Consider the following 23,399-nt stretch of genomic DNA (forward strand, 5'->3'; position numbering starts at 1 on the left):
CTGTCTTCCTCCCATCACTGTTTTCTCTCCTTCCCACCTCCTGCTGAGATTCCCCCATTGGCTGAACCCAGTCAGGGAACATGAGAACTCTAAACTTCCTAGGTAGTCCTTCCTTTCCACATAGGGTGTTGAAGAGCAGATGTGGATCTGGGGGGCCAAATGGAAGACATCCTGCTCATTGGTCTAGAGGTGGGCAGGTGACCCAGTCAGGCCAATGAGAGGTATGGGCAAGCCTGCTGGGTGCTTCCAGGAAAGACTTTCTTCCCTGTCATAGAAGAAGGCTCTTCTTCTTACTGCCTGTTTGGGATGCTGTTGAGATCATGTACTTCTGGGACTTCTGAAGCCACTTTGTGACCACGAGGGGATTGCAAAGAGACCTGCAAACAACTTTGATACCAGGTTGCTACTAAAAAGGCTTAGGACCCCCACTTCTGCACTTCTTGTTAAGCAAACAATAAACGTCTATACTGACTTTTTTTTTTTTCTTGCCATTTCTTGGGTGGCTCCCGCAGCATATGGAGGTTCCCAGGCTAGGGGTCTAATTGGAGCTGTAGCTGCCCGCCTACGCCAGAGCCACAGCAACGCGGGATCCGAGCCGCGTCTACAACCTACACCACAGCTCACGGCAATGCTGGATCCTTAACCCGCTGAGCAAGGCCAGGGATTGAACCGGCAACCTCGTGGTTCCTAGTTGGATTCGTTAACCACTGAGCCGCGACGGGAACTCCATATATTTTTTAAAAAGACATTTTTAATGAAAGAGACGTAAAGGAGAGGGCAGAGGAGAAGCATGAGGGAAGAAATTGGAGAGGAAGCCCGCCCAAGTAGAAGGGCTGGCAGCACTTGAGCAAGAGACCTGCAGGCAGGCTTGGAATGGGCGGCCGGTCTGGGAAAATTCAGAGGGCCCTTGGGTCAGGTTTACATTCTGCCAGCTGCGACCTTGAACATGCCTCCTAACCTCTTTGCGCCTTAGTTTTCCCCTCTGTAAAATGGGTATGATAGTGACTTTCTCATAGACGCTGTTAAGAACTAAACGGGGGCGGGGCGAGGCGAGGCAAGTCAAAGGCTTGACATAGTGTCTGACTCATCGTGGGCCCTCAATAAGAGCTAGCAATTATTACCAGCTTCTCAGCGTTTGCCCTCGACATGGGGACGGTACCCGGAGAAGAAGCAAAGACGTCTTGCTTCAAAACTGGTCACAGGCTGTTGGGGTCTAAGGGGTTGCACGCCCGGCGAGGGGCGGAGCCTGCCGTTCCCGCCTAGAGCGTGGCCCCGCCCCTCCGACGCGCTTTCGGCATTATCCCCGCCCCCGACGGTCCCGCGAGGTTCTCCGGTGCCTAGCTCCTAGCCTCTGCGCTGGGCCGCAGGGAGAGGTTCCGGACCCCGGGCGTGGGCGGGGGGCTGGTGTTGCCACCACTGGCCTGCCCACTCCAGCCCCCTCGGCATCGCCTCTGGAGCTTCAGCTGCCGCATGCTGTGCAGGTTTGCCTCGGAGGGTCAGCGGGCGGCGCTGCGGGGAGGAGGAACGCTAGGAGGGTCAATCCAGCCAGTCCGCAGTCTCCCGCCACCGAGACCGCGCTCGCCCTTGGGAATCCTTGGCCGCCCAGACGGAAGAAAAGTAGGCGCCAGAGAGCCCGCTCCGCATTTTGATTCATCTCGGGCCCTTTAAGGGTCACATCTTGTGAAAATACCTGTAAAATCAATTTAACGTTCAGTGCAGCGTGTAAAGACAGCTCTAAGAATTTAAAAGACGCCTGAGTCAGAACATTTAAATGCTTAGGTCCTTGCAGCAGCGTTTTCACACGTCTGAGTGCAAAGGGTGGAGAATGGAGCCTGATTGCCGCCACCGTTCCCGCCCTGTAACACTTTAAAAGGGTAAAGAAAAGTACCCTAAAAAACCCCAAGTGGGCAGTTCCCCTAGGGAGGGAAGAACAGCTAGCGTTTTTGAAATTTGAGTTGGTCCTCATTTCCGTGGATGAAGTTTGCCTGCAAAATTTACTTGCAGGCTTAGATCCGTGATAAACAGAATTGCTAAAACACTGAGCTTAACTAAGTAGTGGCTTTTGTTGACAAGTCGATTGTTATTAATTCTTAATGTCTCATCCAAGGCAGGAATCGTTATCTCAGTTTTGCAGGTGGGGAAAATTTGGCACAAAAAAAGCATTTCCCTTAAATTCACACAGAAGCAACAGCTGAGCTGCAAATTAAGTCCTAGAGTTCTGCCTCCTCAACTGCGTCCCCCTCTGGACCATGTTACAAAACAAATGAGTCCTTACTTTGATGTTACTCATAAAACGAGGGAGTAAACCAAATGTTCTGTGAACATGAAGTGTTAAATCATAATAACCTGTGTCTGTTCTGCTTTGGGAGGCTCAGCTGCCCTTTGGGATTTGATACTTTACAGAGAGGCGGGGTGGAGCCAAAAAAAGGTGGGGGGAGTCATGTCAAGGGAAGAATTTTGCCTCAGGGGTCCACCCTCTGACCATCTTTACTGCCCCTTTGTGTTGATGTCACTCTTTTCAGTGTTCTCCGTGTTCTGGCAAAACGCCAACAGCGCATGTCCACCTGGCCAGGCTCAGCCGCATTATTATTATTATTTTTTTGTCTTTTTGCTATTTCTTTGGGCTGCTCCCGCGGCATATGGAGGTTCCCGGGCTAGGGGTCGAATCGGAGCTGTGGCCACCGGCCTACGCCAGAGCCACAGCAACGCGGCATCCGAGCCGCGTCTGCAACCTACACCACAGCTCACGGCAATGCCGGATCGTTAACCCACTGAATAAGGACAGGGAGGGAACCCGCAACCTCAGGGTTCCTAGTCGGATTCGTTAACCACTGCGCCACGACGGGAACTCCTCAGCCGCATTATTAATTCATCTGTGCCTTACTCCTTTTGGCACTGACCTCCCTGTCAGTCTTCCTGTCCTGTATTTTCCTCCAGGTGCTCTTTACCAACGCTGTTATGTGAAAACCAGTTGTTTTTGTTCAGGTGTGGAATGATTTGTCACTGCTGAAGGATGTTTCTAGAGTTAATGATCAAAAACTACTGACAAATCTCAGATGAAAGCACAGGTTAAAGAAGTGTTAGAAACTATTGAGGAATCTGATAGCTGAGTTATTTGACTGGAGAAAAATGGACTTTTTTCCTTTTCCACATTTCCCAATTCACTCAAAACGAGAACGCAACGGCTGAGTTTTAACCTTAGACATAATGGTGGGGCAGGGGAGCACCCTCCTGTTTATTTTATTTTGCTTTTTAGGCCTGCAACTGGCATATGGAGGTTCCCAGGCTAGGGGTCAAATTGGAGTTACAGCTGCTGGCCTACACCACAGCCACAGCAACCTGGGATCCCCAACTGAGTGAGGCCAGGGATGGAACCCGAGTCCTCAGGGATACTAGTCAGATTTGTTTCTGCTGTGCTGCAGTGGGAATTTCCACCCTCCTGTTTAAACTAATGAATTGGAAACTTGTCTTTCCCAAGGAGGCCTCTTTTCAGACAGGACCCAGGATGTATGATATTGTCCCTCCCAAGGAGGCCTCTTTTCAGACAGGACCCAGGATGTATGATATTGTCCCCCTCTGAAAGAGGGTTCCTCCTCCCAGGCTTGTTGATAATGGAAATTTTAACCCAAGGTAGTTTTCTCTCTGGAGCAGCCAGACAGTTTATTTTTTTGTTTTCTTTTACTCCGTTCCACAGATAAGAATCCCAAGAAACGCAGATGGCATCTGGGGATTTCTGCTCACCTGGAGAAGGGATGGAACTACTCCAACAAGGTAAGGGTAGCCAATTGCAAGAGGCTTGAGAACTTATCCAGAGAGGTCTTGCCTTCTATAATAAAAAGGATTTATAATGTTCCCAGGTATGGTTTCTCTTCACAGAAGCCTGAGTTTCTGAGGTAACTAGAAGACTTGAAGATTTTTAAACACTGTCTTATTGGAAGACAGATTACACCAACTCCTACTCAGTATCTGCTTCTGCAGTAGCCTGAAATTTCAAGGGAGTTCCCCTCATGGTTCAGTGATAACAAACCAGACTAGTATCCTTGAGGACAAGGGTTCCATCCCCGGCCTCACTCAGTGGGTTAAGGATCTGGCCTTGTCATGAACCGTGTGATGTAGGTCAAAGGCACGGTTTAGATCCAGTGTGGCTGTGGCGTAGGCCAATGAGTACAGCTCCGATTTGACTCCTAGCCTGGGAACTTCCATGTATCGTGGATGCATTCCCAAAAGACAAAATAATAAATTCATAAATAAAAATTCAAGATGCTCCTGTGCTATGTTAGCAAGCATATCCTGAAGACAAGGGTGGCCAGTGAACTTTTGAAGGCTGCCTTCCTGTGTCTTGAATTTTCTTATATGTTCTCCAGAATCTCAGATCCTTCTACATCTTGTATTCTTTCCATATCTCAAATCCCTTCTATATTTTGAATTCTTTGAAAACTTCAGCCTTCTGTGTTTTGATGATTTCCATATTGATCTTTCAGTGCCTTGGGGAGGGGAAAGAGTTATTTCTTTTTTTTGTTTTTTCTTTTTGTCTTTTTAGGACCGCACCTGTGGCTCGTTGAGGTTCCCAGGCTAGGGGTCTAATCGAAGCTGTTGCTACTGGCCTACACCACAGCCACAGCAACGCCGGATCCTTAACCTACTGAGCGAGGACAGGGATTGAACCTGAAACCTCATGGTTCCTAGTTGGATTTGTTTCTGTTGCACCACGATAGGAACTTGGAGAAATTTCTTTATTTTTGGTCTTTTTAAAATTTTTTAGGGCTCTACCTGGAGCATATGGAGGTTCCCAGGCTAGGGGTCGAATCAGAGCTGTAGCTGCCAGGCTACACTACAGCTGCAGGAATGCTGGATCTGAGCTGCATCTGCGACCTATGTCACAGCTCACGGCAACACCAGATCCTTAACCCACTGATTGAGGCCAGGAATTGAACCTGCACCCCATGGATGCTAGTCAGATTTGTTTCCTCTGAGCCATGATGGGAACTCTGGAAGTGAGATTTCTTATTCTCTAAAAGGACTTTGGTGTGATAATCATTTGGAATGATGGTCCAAGAATGGAAATGCAAGTGGTAGGTGGGAGTAAAACAGAAGACCCCAGCAGAAGGCACGTGGGAAAAGGTGGAGAAAAAGCCCCGTGAGCATATGGAATAACCACCGGATCCTGGTTTCTTGCAGTTTTTCTTATGCATGTGCTGTTCTGCACCCACATGAGTTACTCACCTCTACTTACAATGAGGATAATTTGGTTATTTAAATTGTGTAGTTACTCTTAAGAATATATCTGGAGTGCCCATTGTCATGCAGTGGAAGCGAATCCAACTAGGAACCATGAGGTGGCGGGTTCGATCCCTGGCCTCACTCAGTGGGCTAAGGATCCAGCGTTGCCATGAGCTGTGGTGTAGGTCGAAGACGGGGCTCAGATCCTGAGTTGCTGTGGCCGATTGGACCCCTAGCCTGGGAACCTCCATATGCCATGGGTGCAGCCCTGAAAAGACAAAAAGTCAAAAAAAAAAAAAAAAGAAAAACAAATATATATCTTTTCTCAGTCTTTTTTTTTTTTTTTGTCTTTTTGCTATTTCTTTGGGCCGCTCCCACGGCATATGGAGGTTCCCAGGCTAGGGGTCCAATCGGAGCTGTAGCCGCCACCCTATGCCAGAGCCACAGCAACTCGGGATCTGAGCCGCGTCTGCAACCTACACCACAGCTCACGGCAACGCTGGATCGTTAACCCACTGAGCAAGGGCAGGGACTGAACCCGAAACCTCATGGTTCCTAGTCAGATTCGTTAACCACTGCGCCACGACAGGAACTCCTTTTTTTAATTTTTTTTTTTTTTTTTTTTTTGCTTTGTAGGGTCACACCTGTGGCATATGGAAGTTCCCAGGGTAGAGGTTGAATTGGAGCTGCAGCCACCGGCCTGCGCCACAGCAACATGGAATCTGAGCCATGTCTATGACCACAGCTCATGGCAATGCTGGATTCCCAACCCGCTGAGTGAGGCTAGGGATTGAACCAAAGTCCTCATGGATACTAGTCTGGTTCATTTCCACTGAGCAACAACTGGAACTCCTCTTTGTCTAATATTTTCCCACTGTATTTCCACTTTATAAGATCTTAGGTTTTTGTTTTTATATGCCACACCTGCAGCATATGGAAGTTCCTGGACCAGGGATTGAATCCGAGCTGCAGCTGTGGCAACACTGGATCCTTTAACTCACTGCACTGGGGATCAAAACACACCTCGGCAGCAACCAGAGCCACTGCAGTTGAGTTCTTAACCCACTGTGCCACAGTGGGAACGCCACTAAGACCTTAGTTTTTTTGTTTTTTGTGGTTTTTTTGTTTTTTGTTTTTTTTTTTACTTTTTAGGACCGCACCCGAGGCATATGGAGTTCCCAGGATAGGGGTTGATTAGCGCTACAGCTGCCCGGATCCAACCCAGTGGCTACACTATAGCCACAGCAAATCAGGATCTGAGCCGCGTCTACCACCTACACCACAGCTCATGGCAACGCTGGATCCTTAGCCCACTGAGTGAGGCCAGGGATTGAACCCAAATCCTCATGGATACTAGTTGGATTTGTTTCCCCTGTGCCACAGTGGGAACTCTGACTTTAGTTTTTGTAAAGAGACTCGTTACCTATCCCTAATTTTTTTTTTTTTTCTTTTTGGTCTTTTTAGGGCAAAACCTGCGGCATATAGAAGTTTCCAGGCTAGGGGTCTAACTGGAGCTTCTGCTGCCAGCCGAAGCCACAGCCACAGCAGTGTGGGAATCGAGCTGCATCTGTGACCTATGCTGCAGCTTGTGGCAACCCTGGATCCTTAACCCACTGAGTGAGGCCAGAGATCGGGAACCCACATCTTCAAGGATAGTAGTCGGGTTTTGCTTTTGTTTTTTTGTTTTGCTCTTTATGGCCGCACTCGTGGCATATGGAGGTTCCCAGGCTAGGGGTCCAGTCAGAGCTACAGCTGCCAGCCTACACCACAGGTGCAGCAACATGGAATCTGAGCCATGTCTGCGACCTACACCATAGGTCATGGCAATGCCAGATCCTTAACCCACTGAGCAAGGCCAGGGATTGAACCGGCAACCTTGTGGTTCCTAGGCAGATTCATTTCCACTGCACCACGACGGGAACTCCGCAGTCAGATTCTTAGCATGCTGAGCCACAAAGGGACCTCCACGGTCCCTAATTCTTAATGAATAGCCTTGTATATAGTATAAATTCTTGTTACTTTGAGTATTGTCTCTAGTTTATTTGTGGGTTTTTTTTTTTTTTTAATTCAATCAATTTAAAACACTTCCCTACCAAAAATGTAGGGGTTTTTTTGGATGTGAATATTAAGCTAATACAACTACAAATGTAATTCATTGAGTAATAAAAAAAATAAAATTATTTCAACAGTGAAAAAAATATTAAGCTAAGACTTATGCTCAGTTATATAAATTAAGAGTCTGTACCTTTCTTGTCTTTGCCTTTTGGTCCTTGTGGGGGATGGCCCATTAAGTGTGCAGCAAACAGCTTCCTCCTTGTCACCTGAGGGAAGAGGACCTGTTACAGAACCCACACTTCAGCAAACTACTTCTGAGTCTCTCTCAACACATGGACGAGTGTGGCTTAAGCCTCATCCTGGCAAAGGAGCAGACTCAGGTAAGGGCCCTGGGAGAAGGGGCTGATAGGGAGGAAGAGGTGGGTCCCTACCTGAGACGTTTTTCGGTTTTCCAGGCATGGAAGGAAGTTCGACTGCACAAGACAAAATGGTTGAGGTTTGAGATTTTGCATAGAGTCATTCAAGAGCTGCTTGTCGACTACTATGTAAAAATACAAGACACAAATTTAACTTCTGAGGACAAAAAGGTGAGGCAGGAGAGATGACTTGGGTGCTGGTAGCAGCTGTAGAAATGATCAGGCCAGCTGTGGCTTCCACTGATATGGGGGAAATGGCTTTGAGGAATGGTTATCAAAAAAGAAAGGGACCTTAGTTATGGGGAAAGAGGTGGCTATGTTGTCAGGGTTTTGAAAAGAAAGATTGACAGAAGGTGCCGGCAGCTGAGAAGTGATCTGAAGGGGATGACACACTTGAGGACTTTGAAGATGTGTGAAGAACTGGTTCATGAGGAGGTGGAGTAGGAGAAGGTTTTTGTTTTGGGTTTTTTTTTGTCCCCCCCCCCCCGCTTTTTATGGCCATGCCTGTGGCATGTGGAGGTTCCCAGTCTGAGGGTCAAATCGGAGCTACAGCTGCCAGCCACAGCCACACAAGATCTGAACTGCATCTGTGACCTATACCACACCTCACAGTAAGGCTGGATCCTTAACCCACTGAGCAAGGCAGGGATTGAACCTGCGTCCTCATGGATGCTAGTCAGATTCATTAACCACTGAGCCATGACAGGAACTCCAAGGAGGTAGAGTAGAAGTTTTATAATAACCTCTGTCTGTTTTTTTATTCTCTCCCTCAGTTTCATGAGACCCTTGAACAGCGACTGCTTGTGACTGAGCTGACACAGCTCTTGGGCCCCAGACAAGAGACAGAGGTGCCTTCACTGCTAGGGCTGGAGAAATCGGACCTTCTGGAGCTCATGCCACCCTCAGAGGTTGGGGTTGGGCAGATATTGGGATCAAAGAAATGAAATGGCTTAATTTCTCCCACATATTCAACATCTTTTGTTTAAGCCTTATTGTTTCTGTAAAAATGATATATGCAGGAGTTCCCATTGAGGCTCAGCAATAACGACCCCGACTAGTATCCATGAGGCCATGGGTTCAATCCCTGGCCTCACTCACTGGGTTGAGGATCAGCGTTGCTGTGACCTGTGGGGTAGGTTGCAGATGAGGCTCAGATATGGCATTGTAGTGACTGTGGTGTAGGCCAGCAGCTGCAGCTCCATTTTGATCCCTAGCCTGGAAACTTCTATATGCTGCAGGTACAGTCCTGAAAAAGCAAAAAAAAAAAAAAAAAAAAACGCTTGTGGTGGTCAAACTCAAATATAAGAAAGATGTTAGAAGGAAGAAAGTAAAAGCTGAAAAACTACATCTAGAAACAAATGCAGTATTATTATATTACAGCTTGACATAAATAGTATGTGGAGAATATAATCTGTTTCCACTTAATATATTTTAAATTTTTTTCAAGTATATTAGTATTTTCAGGTATACATTTTTTTTCAAATAATTATAAGATGATACCTCCTAAAGCATCTTTTTTTTTTTTAATTGAAGTATAGTTGATTTAGTAGTTCCCTTCATGTCTCAGCGGAAATGATTCTGACTAGTATCCATGAGTGGCTGTGGTGTAGGCCAGTGGCTACAGCTTGGGTTCAACCCCTAGCCTGGGAACCTCCATATGCCTTGGGTGCAGCCCTAAAAAGCCAAAAAAAAAAAAGTATAGTTGATTTACAGTGTCGTATTAGTCTTCAGGTGTATATATAGCCTAGTGGTTCAGTTATACAGATATTTATAATCTATTCTTTGTCATTTTCTTTTCCATTATAGGTTTTTACAAAATATTGAGTATTGTACCCTGTGGTCTACAGTGGGTCCTTGGTGGTTATCTATTTTATATATAGTAGTTTGTATACGTTTTTGTTGTTGTTTTGCTTTTTAGGGCTGCACCTGTGGCATATGCAAGTTCCCAGGCAAGGGGTCAAATCAGAGCTATAGCTGCTGGCCTATGCTGCAGCCACAGCAACGCCAGATCTGAGCCATGTCTGTAACCTATCCCACGGCTCATGGCAATGCTGGATCCTTCACCCACGGGGCAAGACCAGGGATCCATCCTATATCCTCATGGATCCTAGTCGAGTTCATTAACTGCTGACCCATGAAGGGGAACTCCCTAGTAGTGTGTATATGTTAATTCCAGCCTCCTAATTTATCCCTCCCCCATCTCCTAAAGCACTTTTAGCACAGTGTCCAGGCACATACTTAGTGCTCAGTGTCCCTATTATGTCATCGTTTAAATCACAGATAGGATTCCATTATATGGATTTAATACAGTTTTCTTAACCTTATTGATAACCTTATCCTTATTTCTTAACCTTAACCTTATCAATATTAATTTAAGTTTGTTGGAGTTCCCGTCGTGGCGCAGTGGTTTAACAAATCTGACTAGGAACCATGAGGTTGCGGGTTCAGTCCCTGCCCTTGCTCAGTGGGTTAACGATCCGGCGTTGCCGTGAGCTGTGGTGTAAGTCGCAGATGCGGCTCGGATCCCGCATTGCTGTGGCTCTGGTGTAGGCTGGCAGCTACAGCTCCTATTCGACCCCTAGCCTGGGAACCTCCATATGCCGTGGGAGCGACCCAAGAAATGGCAAAAAGACAAAAAAAAAAAAAATTTAAGTTTGTTTTCCACATTTTTACCATTGGAAACCACACTGATAAGGAGTTCCCTAGTGGCTCAGTGAGTTAAGGATCCAGCATTGTCATTTTCTGGCTCAGGTTGCTGCTGTGGGATAGGTTAGATCCCTGGCCCGGGAATTTCTGTGTGCCTCGAGCACAGCCAAAAAAAAGAAAGAAAGAGAGAAAAAGAAACCACCCTGATGTGAACATGCCAGTTCATAGGTATCTTTGTATGATTATTTCCCAAGTGTAAGTGGGATTCCTGGGTCAGAGGATACACATGTAGAACACGTGGTATGTGTTGCCAAACCGCTCTCCAAAGCGGTGCTCCCAGTGCCCCAGGTCCCCACCTTCAAATCAGCATGGGATCTTGACAGTCATTGTATTCTTTGCTAATTTGATAGACTATTAATCTCCCTGATGTCTCTTGATGCGTTTTCTTTGGCTCTCCTCAAGCATCATGTATTCATTGACTGGCTCTTCCTAGTTCTAACAGCCCACCTGCAAGTCTCTTTTCGCTTCTGTGGCTGTAGGATTGTGTGTGGATGAGAGCCCGGCTTGCACTGGAAGTGGAGGAGCTGCTCAAGAAGAAATGTTTCACTCTGCTCTGCTACCACAATCCCGATTCAGGTGCCTGCTGGCCCTTGGCGTTCTATTCATGGCTGGCCTCCCGGGCTCCTGGTCTGCTCTTTGGGGAATAATGCGTTTGAATTTTAGATTCGGGATGGAAGCTGGGAAGCATTGGACATGTTTGTTTCCTTGCTGATAACATAAAAGCGAGGAATTTGGTAAGGACTCTTTTCATTGGGCGAGGTGCTGAGTGACAGTGACCTCTTGCTGCAGGAAAGGATGAGATTGTTCTCAAGGAAATCAGAATGAAATAGGAAAGTTTAGGCCAACAGATGTTCTTGTCTTTACTTCTGTGATTTAAGAATTGAGGGGTGTTCCTGTTGTGTCTCTGGTTAATGAACCCGACTAGTATATGAGGATGCAGGTTTGATCCCTGGCCTCGCTCAGTGGGTTAAGGATCCGGCACTGCCATGAGCTGTGGTGTAGGTTGCAGATGCGGCTCGGATCTGGCATTGCTGTGGCTGTGGTGCAGGCCGGCAGCTGTAGCTCCCATTCAGCCCCTAGCCTGGGAACTTCCATATGCCATGGGTGTGGTCCTAAAAAGACCAGAAAAGGAGGGGGGGGCAAATCTGGAGTCAAAAGTAAGAGTAGAGAAAACTTAATTATGAGAACTGGGCCATCAGAAGAAAAGCTGGCCAGAAGACAGAATTTGTGGGGCTAAATGTAGGATAGGAGCATTTTGGGCTTTTGCGTTCAGCGCGCTGTCTCTTTGCCCAGATTCAGACGGTGAAACCCGGAAGGCTGAAAAGGTGGGGAAGCTTGCAGAGGTCCTGATGGATGAGAAGCAGCAGTGCCAGGATGCCAAGAGCCAGCAGAAGGAGCAGATGGTGCTACTGGAGAAGAAGAGTGCCACCTACTCCCAGGTCTGGCAGGGCGCTAGGGTGGCTTCCTTTCTCTTTTACCCTGGCCCCAGGGGCACCTCTGGGGAAGCCAGGGATTTCTGATCTGCCTTCTATGGTTGTTTGTGCCTACCTTCTTCTTCCTGCCTTAGGTGCTTCTCCGCTGCCTGGCATTGCTGCAGAGGCTACTTCAGGAACACCGGCTGAAGGCTCAGTCAGAGCTGGACCGCAGCAATGCCCAGTACCTGGAGATCAAGTGCAGCACCCTGATCCTGAAGCTGCGGTGAGCTGTGACCCCTGTGGATCTGAAGGGCTCTGTCTAACATGCCACCCACTCTGACCCTCACCCTCATTTCTCTTTTCTTTCCACCTGCCGGGCACCCTGTGGGTATTAAGTATATATCACATCTTTGGGTTACCCCAAAGCCTTCAACGTTCTTGGGTCTTTTATTCTAAAGCATCTGAAATGGGTGTGTTACTGCGAGCTAGACTGCCCAGGAATTCAGAATGACCTTGTTTACCCTGTTACTGCCTAGCTCATGTCTTGACCACAGGCAGGTCCTGGGTCCCAGTCCTAACTCTGCTGCTGTGAGGGATCCTCAGATTGACATTTCTTTCTTCCCTTGGTCAGGATAGAAGAGCTAAAGATTTTGTCTGACACTTACACTGCTGAGAAGGTGGAAGTTCATCGTCTCATTAGGTGAGAACTCCCAGGAGCCTGGTAGTTCAGGCTCCTCAGAGCTGGTCCCCACACCCTCCAGACTCATTGGTTTTATTTTACTTATTTTTATTTTGTGTTTATTTTTTGGCCATGCCCATGGCATGGGGAACTTCTTGGGGCAAGAATCAAATCCACACCACAGAAGGGACAACACTGGATCCTAAAGCCACCGTGCCACCAAGGAACTCCAGTCTATTTTTAATTTTACCACCCTACCTGTGGCATATGGAAGTTCCCTGGCCCTTATGCCACAGCAACACTGGACCAGAGATGTAGCAACGCACCGGCTCCATAACCCACTGAGTGAGGCCAGGGATCGAACCCGCATCCTCACAGACACAACGTTGTGTCCTTAACCCACTGGGCCACAACAGGAACTCTGAGATTCATTCATTTTAACACCTTCCTATTCTTGTCTGCTTTTTGGGGAACCGGATCCTTATTTTGTATCTTCTGGGCCTGAATTCTTAGGGACCGTTTGGAGGGGGCCATTCACCTACAAGAGCAGGACATGGAGAAGTCCCGACAGGTCCTGAACACCTATGAGGTCCTTGGAGAGGAGTTTGATAGGCTGGTGAAAGAGTACACCCAACTCAAGCAGGCAACTGAGAACAAGCGCTGGGCCCTCCAGGAGTTCGACAAGGCCTACCGCTGAGCATCGTTGGGGTCAGGAGGCCCAGCTTCTGCTTAGGGGCTGCCGCCTCCTCTCCGGTAAGAAGACCACCTCTACTTGAGGCCACCTTTACTCAAGGGAGTGTGAGGACACTTGCTCGAAACACTAGTCCTTTTGGGACCACCGGGTTTTTCTTCCTTTTTTACAATGACTGAGTCTCTTCTGGAAAATGTAACAGATTTGTATAATTTTATGTACAGCTATTTGTAAGTGTCAGCCCTGTATCATATTTGATTATCTCCTGAATAAAGTGATGATATGGTGTCTAGGACTTTAGTCATTTTCCTTTGGGCAAAGATAAAAAAAGAATATCAAAAACTATATGGAGGAGTTCCCGTCGTGGCGCAGTGGAAACAAATCTGACTAGGAACCATGAGGTTTCGGTTCGATCCCTGGCCTCGCTCAGTGGGTTAAGGATCCGCTGTTGCGATGAGCTGTGTTGTAGGTCACAGACATGGCTCAGATCTGGCATTGCTGTGGCTCTGGCGCAGGCCTACAGCTACAGCTCTGATTAGACCCCTAGCCTGGGAACCTCCATATGCCACAGGTGCGGTCCTAAAAAAAGGACAAAAGACAAAAAAGAAAAAAAAAAAGAATCATTGAGCTTGAAGACGTCAATAGAAACCTCCCAAACTAAAGTGCAGAGAGAGAAAAAAACTACATGGTTAAGGAGGGGAACTGAGTAGGTCCAAAGAGATCCATAATGTTTGTGCAAAGGGTGGGAGGTAGCAGGGCCAGCCTGCCCCTGTGGAGTTCAAGAGGCTTCATTCCTAGAGAGCAGGAGTGAATTAAAATGAGGCTTGCTCTTGGAGCTGCAGCTGCCAGCCTGTATTACGGCCATAGCAGCACGGGAGCTGAGCCGTACCTGTGACCTATGCTGCGGCTTGTGGCAACACGATCCCTAACCCACTAAGCCAGGCCAGCGGTCAAACCTGCATCTTCACGGGGACTACATTGAATCCTTAACCTGCTGAGCCACAGCAGGAATTCCTGGGCTTGCTCTTGAAGAACTATAGTTTCCAGAGGAGTGCTAGATGCTCAGGTGGGTAGGAGACTGTTCTGCCACTGTGGTTCTTGGTTGGAGTGGGTAAAATAAAGCACCTAGGCATCCAGCTTGGTTGTAGGAAAGGACTCAAGCCTCTTGTGCTCCTGCTTCCCTCTGGTGTGGTTTGAGGGTTACTTCTCTCTCCAAAAGCAGAGGGTGGGAGGGGATCACTCTGAGGAAGCAAGTTCCACAGTCTACTTAGTTTAGGGATCAAACCCATGCCACAACAATGATAATGCCAGATCCTTAACCTGCTGAGCCACCAAGGAACTCCTTCCTTCTTTTCCACTATAGGTTATTACAAGATATCGAATATAGTTCCCTGTGTCATACAGTAGGTCCCTGATGTTTATCCCTCTTATACCTAGGAGCATGTTTATGTTAATCCCAAACTCCTCATTTATCTCCCTCCCCCTCCCCTTTGGTAACCATAAGACTGTTTTCTGGGGTTCCTGTAGTGGCTCAGTGGTGACAAACCTGACCAGTATCCATGAGGATGCAGGTTTGATCCCTGGCCTTGCTCAGTAGGTTAAGGATCTGGTGTTGGCATGAGCTGTGAAGCATGTGGCAGATGCGCCTCAGATCCTGTGTGGCTGTGGCTGTGGCTGTGGTGTAGCTTGGCAGCTGTGGCTCTAATTCAACCCCTAGCCCGGGAATTTCCATATGCAAGGGTGTGGCCCTAAAAAGACCAAAAAAAGATTGTTTTCTATGTCTGTGAGTTTCTGTTTTGTAAATAAGTTCATTTGCATCATTTTTTAAGATTCCACAAATAAGCAATATCATGTTTGTCTTTCTCTATCCAACCTACTTCACTTAGTACGATAATCTAGGTCTGTTCATGTTGTTGCAAATGGTATTATTTATTATATGCCATATTTTCTTTATCCATTCATCTGTCAGTGGACATTTAGGTTGTTTTCATGTCTTTGCTATTGTATATAGTGCTACTCTGAACTCTGAGGTGCATATATTTTTTCAAATTATGGTTTACTCTAGATATTGGCCCAGGATTGGCATTGCGGGATCATGTGGTAACTATTTTTTTTTGTTTGTTTGTTTTGACTGTGCCTAAAGCATGTGGAAGTTCCCAGGACAGGGATCAAACCCATGCCACAGCAGCAACCCTGGGCCCAGAAGTGACAATACAGGTCCTTAACCCACTGAGCCAACAGGGAACTCCTACTTCTAGATTTTTTTTTAAGAAAACTCCATACTGGCTGCACCAATTTACATTCCCACTAAAAGTGTAGGGAGGGAGAGTTCCCGTCGTGGTGCAGTGGTTAACGAATCCGACTAGGAACCATGAGATTTTGGGTTCGGTCCCTGCCCTTGCTCAGTGGGTTAACGATCCGGCATTGCCGTGAGCTGTGGTGTGGGTCACAGATGCGGCTCGGATCCCACGTTGCTGTGGCTCTGGCGTAGGCCGGTGGCTACAGCTCCGATTCAACCCCTAGCCTGGGAACCTCCATATGCCGCAGGAGCCGCTCAAGAAAAGGCAAAAAAGACCAAAAAAAAAAAAAAAAAAAGTGTAGGGAGGGTTCCCTTTTCTCCACACCTTCTTCCAGCTTTTATTATCTGCAGAGGGTTTTTTTTTTTTTTTTTTGGTCCTCAGGGCCATAGGTGAGGCATGTGGAGGCTTCCAGGCTAGGGGTCCAATCAGAGCTACAGCTGCTGGCCACAGCCACAGCAAATGTGGAATCTGAGCCACACCTGTAACCTACACCACATACCTCATGGCAACGCTGGATCCCAGACCCACTGAATGAAGCCAAGGATCAAACCCACATCCTTATGGATACTAGTCAGATTCGTTTCCACTGCACCATGATGGGAACTCCCCTGTAGACCTTTTTTTTGGTCATTTTTTAGGGCTGCACCCACAGCATGTGAAGTTGAAGTGGAGCTTTAGCTGCCAGCCTGCACCATACCCACAGAGACTCAGGATCCAAGCTGTGTCTGCAACCTACATCACAGCTCATGGAAACACTGGATCCTTAACATCCTGAGTGAGGTCAGAAGTCAAACCTGTATCCCCAAGGATATTAGTTGGGTTTGTTAAGGGTTTGTTAACGACTGAGCCAAGACTGGAACTACTTTTTTTTTTTTCCCCTGTAGACTTTTTTGTTTTGTTTTGTTTGGTCTTTTTGCCTTTTCTAGGGCCGCTTCTGTGGCATATGGAGGTTCCCAGGCTAGGGGTCCAATTGGAGCTGTAGCCACTGGCCTATGCCACAGCCACAGCAACATGGGATCTGAGCCACATCTGCGACCCACACCACAGCTCACGGCAATGCCGGATCCTTAACCCGCTGAGCAAGGCCAGGGATTGAACCAGCAACCTCATGGTTCCTAGTCAGATTCACTAACCACTGAGCCATGATGGGAACTCCCCCTGTAGACTTTTTGATGATGGTCACTACGACTGCTGTGAGGTGATACCTCATTGTAGTTTTGATTTGCATTTCTCTGATAATTAGTGGATATCAAACTAGCACCACCACAGAGACAGCCCCAATCATTAATCCACTGTGCCACAGTGGGAACTCCTTTTTTTATTTTAAAATTTTATTTATTTATATTTTGGCTGTGCTCACAGCATATAGAAATTCCCAGGCCAGGGGTCAAACCTGTGCCATAGCAGCAACCAGAGCTGCTGCAATGAAAACTCCAGATCCTTAATCCACTGGGCCACAAGGGAACGCCTTGCTTTTTTTGTTGTTTTTTGTTTTTTGTTTTTAATGAAATAGACTTTCTGAAAAATCCAGGCTGGTTACTGTGTAGAATGTCCCATGGTCTAATTGTTTCATGTGGTGGTGAATTTGTACCTCTCCTGTCCAGTATAGCAGATACATAGTACAGGTAGCTATTTAAATTCAAAGTTAAGTTCCCTTGTGGCACAATGGGTTAAGGATCCAAAGTTGCCAAAGCTGTGGCTCAGGTCACTGCTGTAGTATGGGTTCCATCCCTGGCCCAGGAACTTCCACATGCTGCAGGTGCTGCCAAAAAAAATTTTTTTAAGTTAATTGAAATGAAATAAACTTTCAATAGGTTGGTGGTTATGTATGAGTCCAGACACGTAACATTTATATCACTGTAGAAGTTTCTATTGGACAGGGCTGTAAGCTTAAGTTTCCTGTAAAGTGGAAGTAGGTCTTCAGGCTATATTAGATTCAGGTTAAACATTCTTGCAAAGAATACTTAATAGGTGACATTATGTACTTCACATTACATCACCTTAGAGCCACATCAGGTCCGAATGTCTCACCACAGTAACTTATGCTGAGTTTGATTTCTTGGCTAAGGTGGCAACTGCCAGATCTCTCTCTCATATATGAAGCACATTTTCCTTTTGTAGTTAGTGGCATCTGGAAGTGAACGTCCATAATCTCAAAACAATTCTTCCTGATATTTATGGTGACATTCAGCATTTCCTCAATTAGGTGTTCATCTTGAACCATACTAGATTTTGGTATCTGAAATAATAAAGGTAATAATGAAAAAAGAAATGGACCCTGTCCTCCACATAAAAAAAATCTAAGAATATCAGGTGACAGGATGTGCAAATGAATGTGACTGAAAACCAAGAGAAGTGAATCAAGAATCACAAGGTAGGAATTCCCTGGTGGCCTAATGGTTAAGGATCCAGCATTGTCACAGCTGTGGCTTGGGTTGCTGCTGTGGTGATGGCTTGATCCCTGGCCAGGGAACTTCTGCATGCTGCAGGTCTGGCAAAAAAAGGAAGAAAAGAAAATCATGGGAGTTCCCTTCATGGCTCGGTGGTTAACAAACCCGACTGGCATCCATGAGGATGCAGGTTCAATCCCTGGCCTCGCTCAGTGGGTTAAGGATCTGGTGTTGCCTTGAGCTGTGGTGTAGGTCACAGACGCGGCTTGGATCCCAAGTTGCTGTGGCTGTGGTGTAGGCTGGCAGCCACAGCTCCAATTGGACCCCCAGCCTGGGAATTTCCATGTGCCGCTGGTGGGGCCCAAAAAAAAAAAAAAAATTGTTGAGAATAAATCCTAAGAATTCTCATTCCAAGGAGAAACATTTTTTTCTTTTTTCTTCTTTCTTTTCTTTTTATTGCATCTGTAAGATGGATGTTAGCCAAACCTATTGTGGTAATTGTTTTATAATATATGTAAATCAAACCATCATGCTGTATGCCTTAAACTTACAGTGATGTGTGTCAATTGTTTCTCAGTAAAACTAGGGGAAAAAAAAAGCAAAACAACCCTGCAAAAAAGCAGAAATACCAGGGAGAGATCACAGGTTTTATACATATTTTTTCAAAAAGTTTTCCATATCATACAAACATGCTTATAATAGAAAATTTGGAAAATGCATTTCCCCTGCACATATTGAAGTCATTCTCTATATGCAATTTGTTATCTGTGTCACTTAATGGCACATCAGGAGCATTTCTCCATGTTATTAAATTTTCTCTGACAACATTGATTTTAATGGCTGCTTAAGATTTCATTGCATGGATGATTTATTTGACCATACCCCTATAGGATATCCAACTCGTTTTACATTTTTTGTAATCATAAAAAAATGCTACACTAAGCATTTCTCTTAATGAATCTTTGCCCTAGTTTGTGAACATTGTCTAGGATAGCTTTTGAAAAGGAAAATTGTAGGTGATATTTTTTAAAGTTAAGATCAAAGAGTCAGTCAGCCTAGGTCTGTACCCCATCTAAATTCCTTCTCCCGGACAGGGGCGGGGGGCATGTAACTTAACCTCCCTAAGACTGAGTTCCTTCACCCATAGATGAGTAATATTTCCTGCCTCACTAGGTTCTTGTGAAGATTCGGGGTTCTTGTGAACCTAATTTTTTTTTGTTTTTTTTTTTTTGTTTGTTTTTTTGTCTTTTGTCTTTTTTTTTAGGGCCACACCTGCCACATATGGAGGTTCCCAATGTGAGCTATAGCTGCTGACCTATACCACAGCCATAGCAACACAGGATCCAAGCGGTGTGTGCAACCCACACCACAGCTCATGGCAACACCAGATCCTTAACCCATTGAGCAAGGCCAGGGATCAAACCTGTGTTCTCATGGATGCTAGTCAGATTCATTTCTGCTGAGCCATGACGAAAACTCTGTTGAGCATAAAGTTTCTTTCATAGAACTTGACATAAAATAAGGGCTCAATAAATGTTTGTTGTTATTATTATCACAAATTGAATTCATATATTTAATCATACAGGGGTACACAAACAACTGGTCTGTTACCGAGCTCCTAGTTTAGCCTTTTTAATTTGTCTATACTTGTACCGACTGCACATTATAGCCTTTTATTTATTTATACATCGCTTGCTTCATAAACGGTTTGCAGTAACAGGCTAAAGATATAGAGCAAATTCCTCCTCCGTCTTCCTTTTTAAAAAAATTTTTTCAGAGTTCCTGTCATGGCTCAGTGGGTAACGAATCCGACTAGGAACCATGAGGTTGCAGGTTCAATTCCTGGCCTTGCTCAGTGGGTTAAGGATCCAGCGTTGCCGTGAGCTGTGGTGTAGGTCGCAGATGCGGCTCAGATCCCGCGTTGCTGTGTCTCTGGAGTAGGCTGGCAGCTACAGCTCCAATTGGACCCCTAGCCTGGGGATCTCCATATGCCGTGGCAGCAGCCCAAGAAATGGCAAAAAGACAAAAAAAAATTTTTTTTCTTTGCTTTTTTTGTCTGCTTTTTATTGCAAATGAATGGTAGAATGATTTTATCAAGTAACAAAAGATTCCATTAGAATTGTGATTGAGGAGTTTCCGTTGTGGCACAGCGGAAAGAAATCTGACTAGGAATCATGAGGTTATGGGTTTGATTCCTGACCTCGCTTAGTGGGCTAAGGATCCAGTGTTGCTGTGAGCTGTAGTGTAGGTCACAGACGAGGCTCAGATCTGGCGTTGCTGTGGCTGTGCTGTAGGCCCACAGCTACAGCTCCTATTGGACCCCTAACCTGGGAACCTCCATATGCCGTGGGTAGGTGAAAAAAAAAAAAAAAGAATTGTGATCCAATGTTGGAACAGTGAAGTGAAAAATTAATTTGGTAAGAATTGACATCTTTATAAGATTTATTTTTCCTCAGAACATGGCTAATTTTTTTTTTTTTTTTTTTTTTGTCTTTTTAGGGCTGAACCCGTGGCATATAGAAGTTCCCAGGTTAAGGGTCAGATTGGAGCTACAGCCGCCACTCTATGCCACAGCCATAGCAATGTCAGATCTGAGCCAGATCTGTGACCTACACCGCAGCTCACTTTACCCACTGAGAGAGCCCAGGGATCAAACCTGTATCCTCATGGATACTAGTTGGATTTATTACCACTGAGCCACACAGGAACTCCTCTCCATTTTTTTCAGTCTTTATATCACTCAGGAATATTTTATGCTTTTCTCTATATAGGTTCCTCATATTTTCCATTAAGGTTATAGCTAACTATTTTATGGTGGTGTTATTTTTACCCCCTTTTTAATGGGGAAAAACTAATCACAATAGCTAATGTATATTGAATGCTTACTATGTGCAAGATAGGTTGTAAATGCTTTACTATATTAACTAATTTAATCCTCATAACAGCTTTATAAATTAAGAACTATTATTTACATTCCCATTTTGTGGATGAGGAAACTGAGGCCATTTATCCATATGGTAAGTAAGTGGATAAATAGGGCTTTAAGCTCTTGTCATCTGGCTTCACTGCCCATGATCTTAACTACCATGTTATCGAGATATTTTTATTAATTATATCTTTCTTTCTTTCTTTTTTTATTTAACAGCTGCGTCTGTAGCATATGGAAGTTCCCAGGCTAGGGTCAAATCATAACTGTAGCTACTGGCCAACACTACAGCTGAATCTGTACACTACAATGCTGAATCTGAGCTGCATCTGCAACCTACCCTGTAGCTTTGCTGGATCTTTAACCCACTGAGTGAAGCCAGGGATCAGACCTGCATCCTCATGGACACCATGTCAGGTTCTTGATCCACTGAGCCATAATGGGAACTCCTAATTATGTCTTCTAACTGGTTATTCTTAGTTTATAAGAAGGCTACAATATGTTTTATGTTTGTCTTGCTTCAAGTGATGTCCCTGAATTCTATTATTAATTCGTATCATTTTAGAATTGATTTTCATGGATTTTCTATGTATACAATCATATTATCTGCAAACAATGATACATTTGCCTGTTTCCAAAAACCATAATTCTTTTTTAAAAATTTTCAGTCTTACTGTATTGGATTTTTCAGAATAATATTAAACAACACAGTGATAAGAGATTCTTGTTTTGTTTTATCTTTACATAAATTGTTGACTTCATATATACAAGTGTTTATGTGTAAAGAATATTAAGGCTATTAAGAATATTTAGGAGTTCCCGTCGTGGCGCAGTGGTTAACGAATCCGACTAGGAACCATGAGGTTGCAGGTTCGGTCCCTGCCCTTGCTCAGTGGGTTAACGATCCGGCGTTGCCGTGAGCTGTGGTGTAGGTTGCAGACACGGCTCGGATCCCGCGTTGCTGTGGCTCTGGCGTAGGCTGGCGGCTACAGCTCCGATTCAACCCCTAGCCTGGGAACCTCCATATGCCGCGGGAGCGGCCCAAGAAATGGCAAAAAGGAAAAAAAAAAAAAAAAAGAATATTTAGGATCCTGTCATGGATCAGTGGAAAGGAATCTGATTAGCATCCACGAGGATGGAGATTCAATCCCTGGCCTCACTCAGTGGTGTTGTGGTGAACTGAGGTGTAGGTTGCAGATGCAGCTCGGATCCTGTGTAGGCCAGCAGCTGCAGCTCTGATTCAATCCCTAGCCTGGGAACTTCCATATCCCATGGGTGCAGCTCTAAAAAGACAAAAAATAATGTTTAAGAAAATGGAATTGAGGAGTTCCCTTCATGGCTCAGTGGTTAACAATCCCAACTAGGATCCCTGAGGATGTGGGATTGATCCCTGGCCTAGCTCAGTTAAGGATCTGGCATGGCTGTGGCTCTGGCTGTGGCTGTGGCACAGGCCAGCAGCTGCAGCTCGGATTCGACTCCCAGCCTGGGAATTTCCATGTGCTGCTAGTGCGGCCCTAAAAAAAAAAAAAAAGAAAAGAAAAGAAAAGAAAATGGAATTGATCCACCACATTCTCTCATTGATGACTATTAAAAATGATCAAATATTTTTTCTATCTTTGATCTGTTATATAAATAAATGTCCTAATACCTTACTTTGCGTTAATTCTTGAGATAAACCCTAACTGATTCTGGCATATTATTATTGTGTTAATATACTCATGGCTTTTATTGTTAATCTTAAATATTTTAGGATTTTTACATTTATATCCATAGCAAGATAGGTCTATAGGGTTTTTTTTTGAGAGGGTGCTATTTCCGATAGTTTTTGGTATTAGGTATATTCTGGGTTCATAAACAAATCGGGTAGTTTTCCATCTTTTTCTATGTTCCAGAACAGTTTCTACTTTCAATTCATTTTGACAGATAAATACTGTATAATAGAGATGACAAGGAAGAGAATGCAAATTGGCACAGATTATTTTGCCTCAGTAACTCTGCCACTTTTGTAGCTCGAGGACAGCCTTGATTGTGAAGAAGCAATTTGGAGCAGTAGGAGGGTCAAACGGGCCATTATTTTGGTGTTGAAGAGTGCGGCTGGCTGGGCAGGCACAGAGGTGAGTGAAGGTGATGCTGGGGAGGGAGGCAAGTGCTGAGGGAGGAGGGGAGCCCAAGAAAAGGTGAAAGGAGGGTTTAAAATGGACTGGCAGTGTTGAAACAAGGACATACAACCAGGAGCAGGTAGAACAACTGGGTCTGAAGGTGAGGAATGCTGGGTGTGGGTACTCCTTTCCTTCCAGAAAAGTTTCCAATGCTCCGCCCTGTTGGTCACCAGCTTTTGTTGGAGAAAATAACATTATTTCTTACCCATCATCTCCCTGTCTTCATCTCAGCAAAGGCCTGCATTCTATAATATAACAGTGATGGACATACTTTGGAGCACAAGAGTTCAGCATGAAGAGCAGAGCGGAGAGAAACAGAGCATAAGACAGACTCTACCGACTCTGGCTTTATGTCTAGGGCTAAGTCCTACAACAGGTTCTTTATTTCTTTTTCAGTCCTTCCCTCTGCTCGTCTGTAGCTCATATAGACAGACCCACAGTC

General features: G+C 45.4%; 1 protein-coding gene and 1 long non-coding RNA gene across 8 annotated transcripts; one reads left to right on the top strand and one right to left on the bottom strand.

Annotated features, from left to right (window-relative positions):
• Nucleotides 1–731: 731 nt before the first annotated feature.
• LOC146401704 (uncharacterized) lies at nt 732–7,541 on the bottom strand. Its single transcript, XR_014810845.1, has 2 exons — nt 7,466–7,541; nt 732–1,690 (listed from the first exon to the last, which is right to left on the bottom strand). It is a non-coding gene; the product is annotated as an uncharacterized LOC146401704 (long non-coding RNA).
• On the top strand, nt 1,298–13,474 carry HAUS4 (HAUS augmin like complex subunit 4). Of its 7 annotated transcripts, none has more exons than XM_021098226.2 (10): nt 1,325–1,617; nt 3,695–3,771; nt 7,513–7,655; nt 7,731–7,862; nt 8,465–8,599; nt 10,877–10,973; nt 11,691–11,836; nt 11,965–12,095; nt 12,444–12,512; nt 13,005–13,474. In XM_021098226.2, the coding sequence occupies exons 2-10, from the start codon at nt 3,717–3,719 to the stop codon at nt 13,186–13,188; spliced, it is 1,092 nt and encodes a 363-aa protein (XP_020953885.1). In that variant the 5' UTR covers nt 1,325–1,617; nt 3,695–3,716; the 3' UTR covers nt 13,189–13,474.
• The last annotated feature ends 9,925 nt before the right edge of the window (nt 13,475–23,399 follow it).

Source organism: Sus scrofa, chromosome 7 (genome assembly GCF_054392235.1).
Source record: "Sus scrofa isolate SSC_HxYL_T2T_F1_AM1 chromosome 7, Sscrofa_HxYL_maternal_Yorkshire_Landrace_v2.0, whole genome shotgun sequence".
Taxonomy (NCBI): Eukaryota; Metazoa; Chordata; class Mammalia; order Artiodactyla; family Suidae; genus Sus; species Sus scrofa.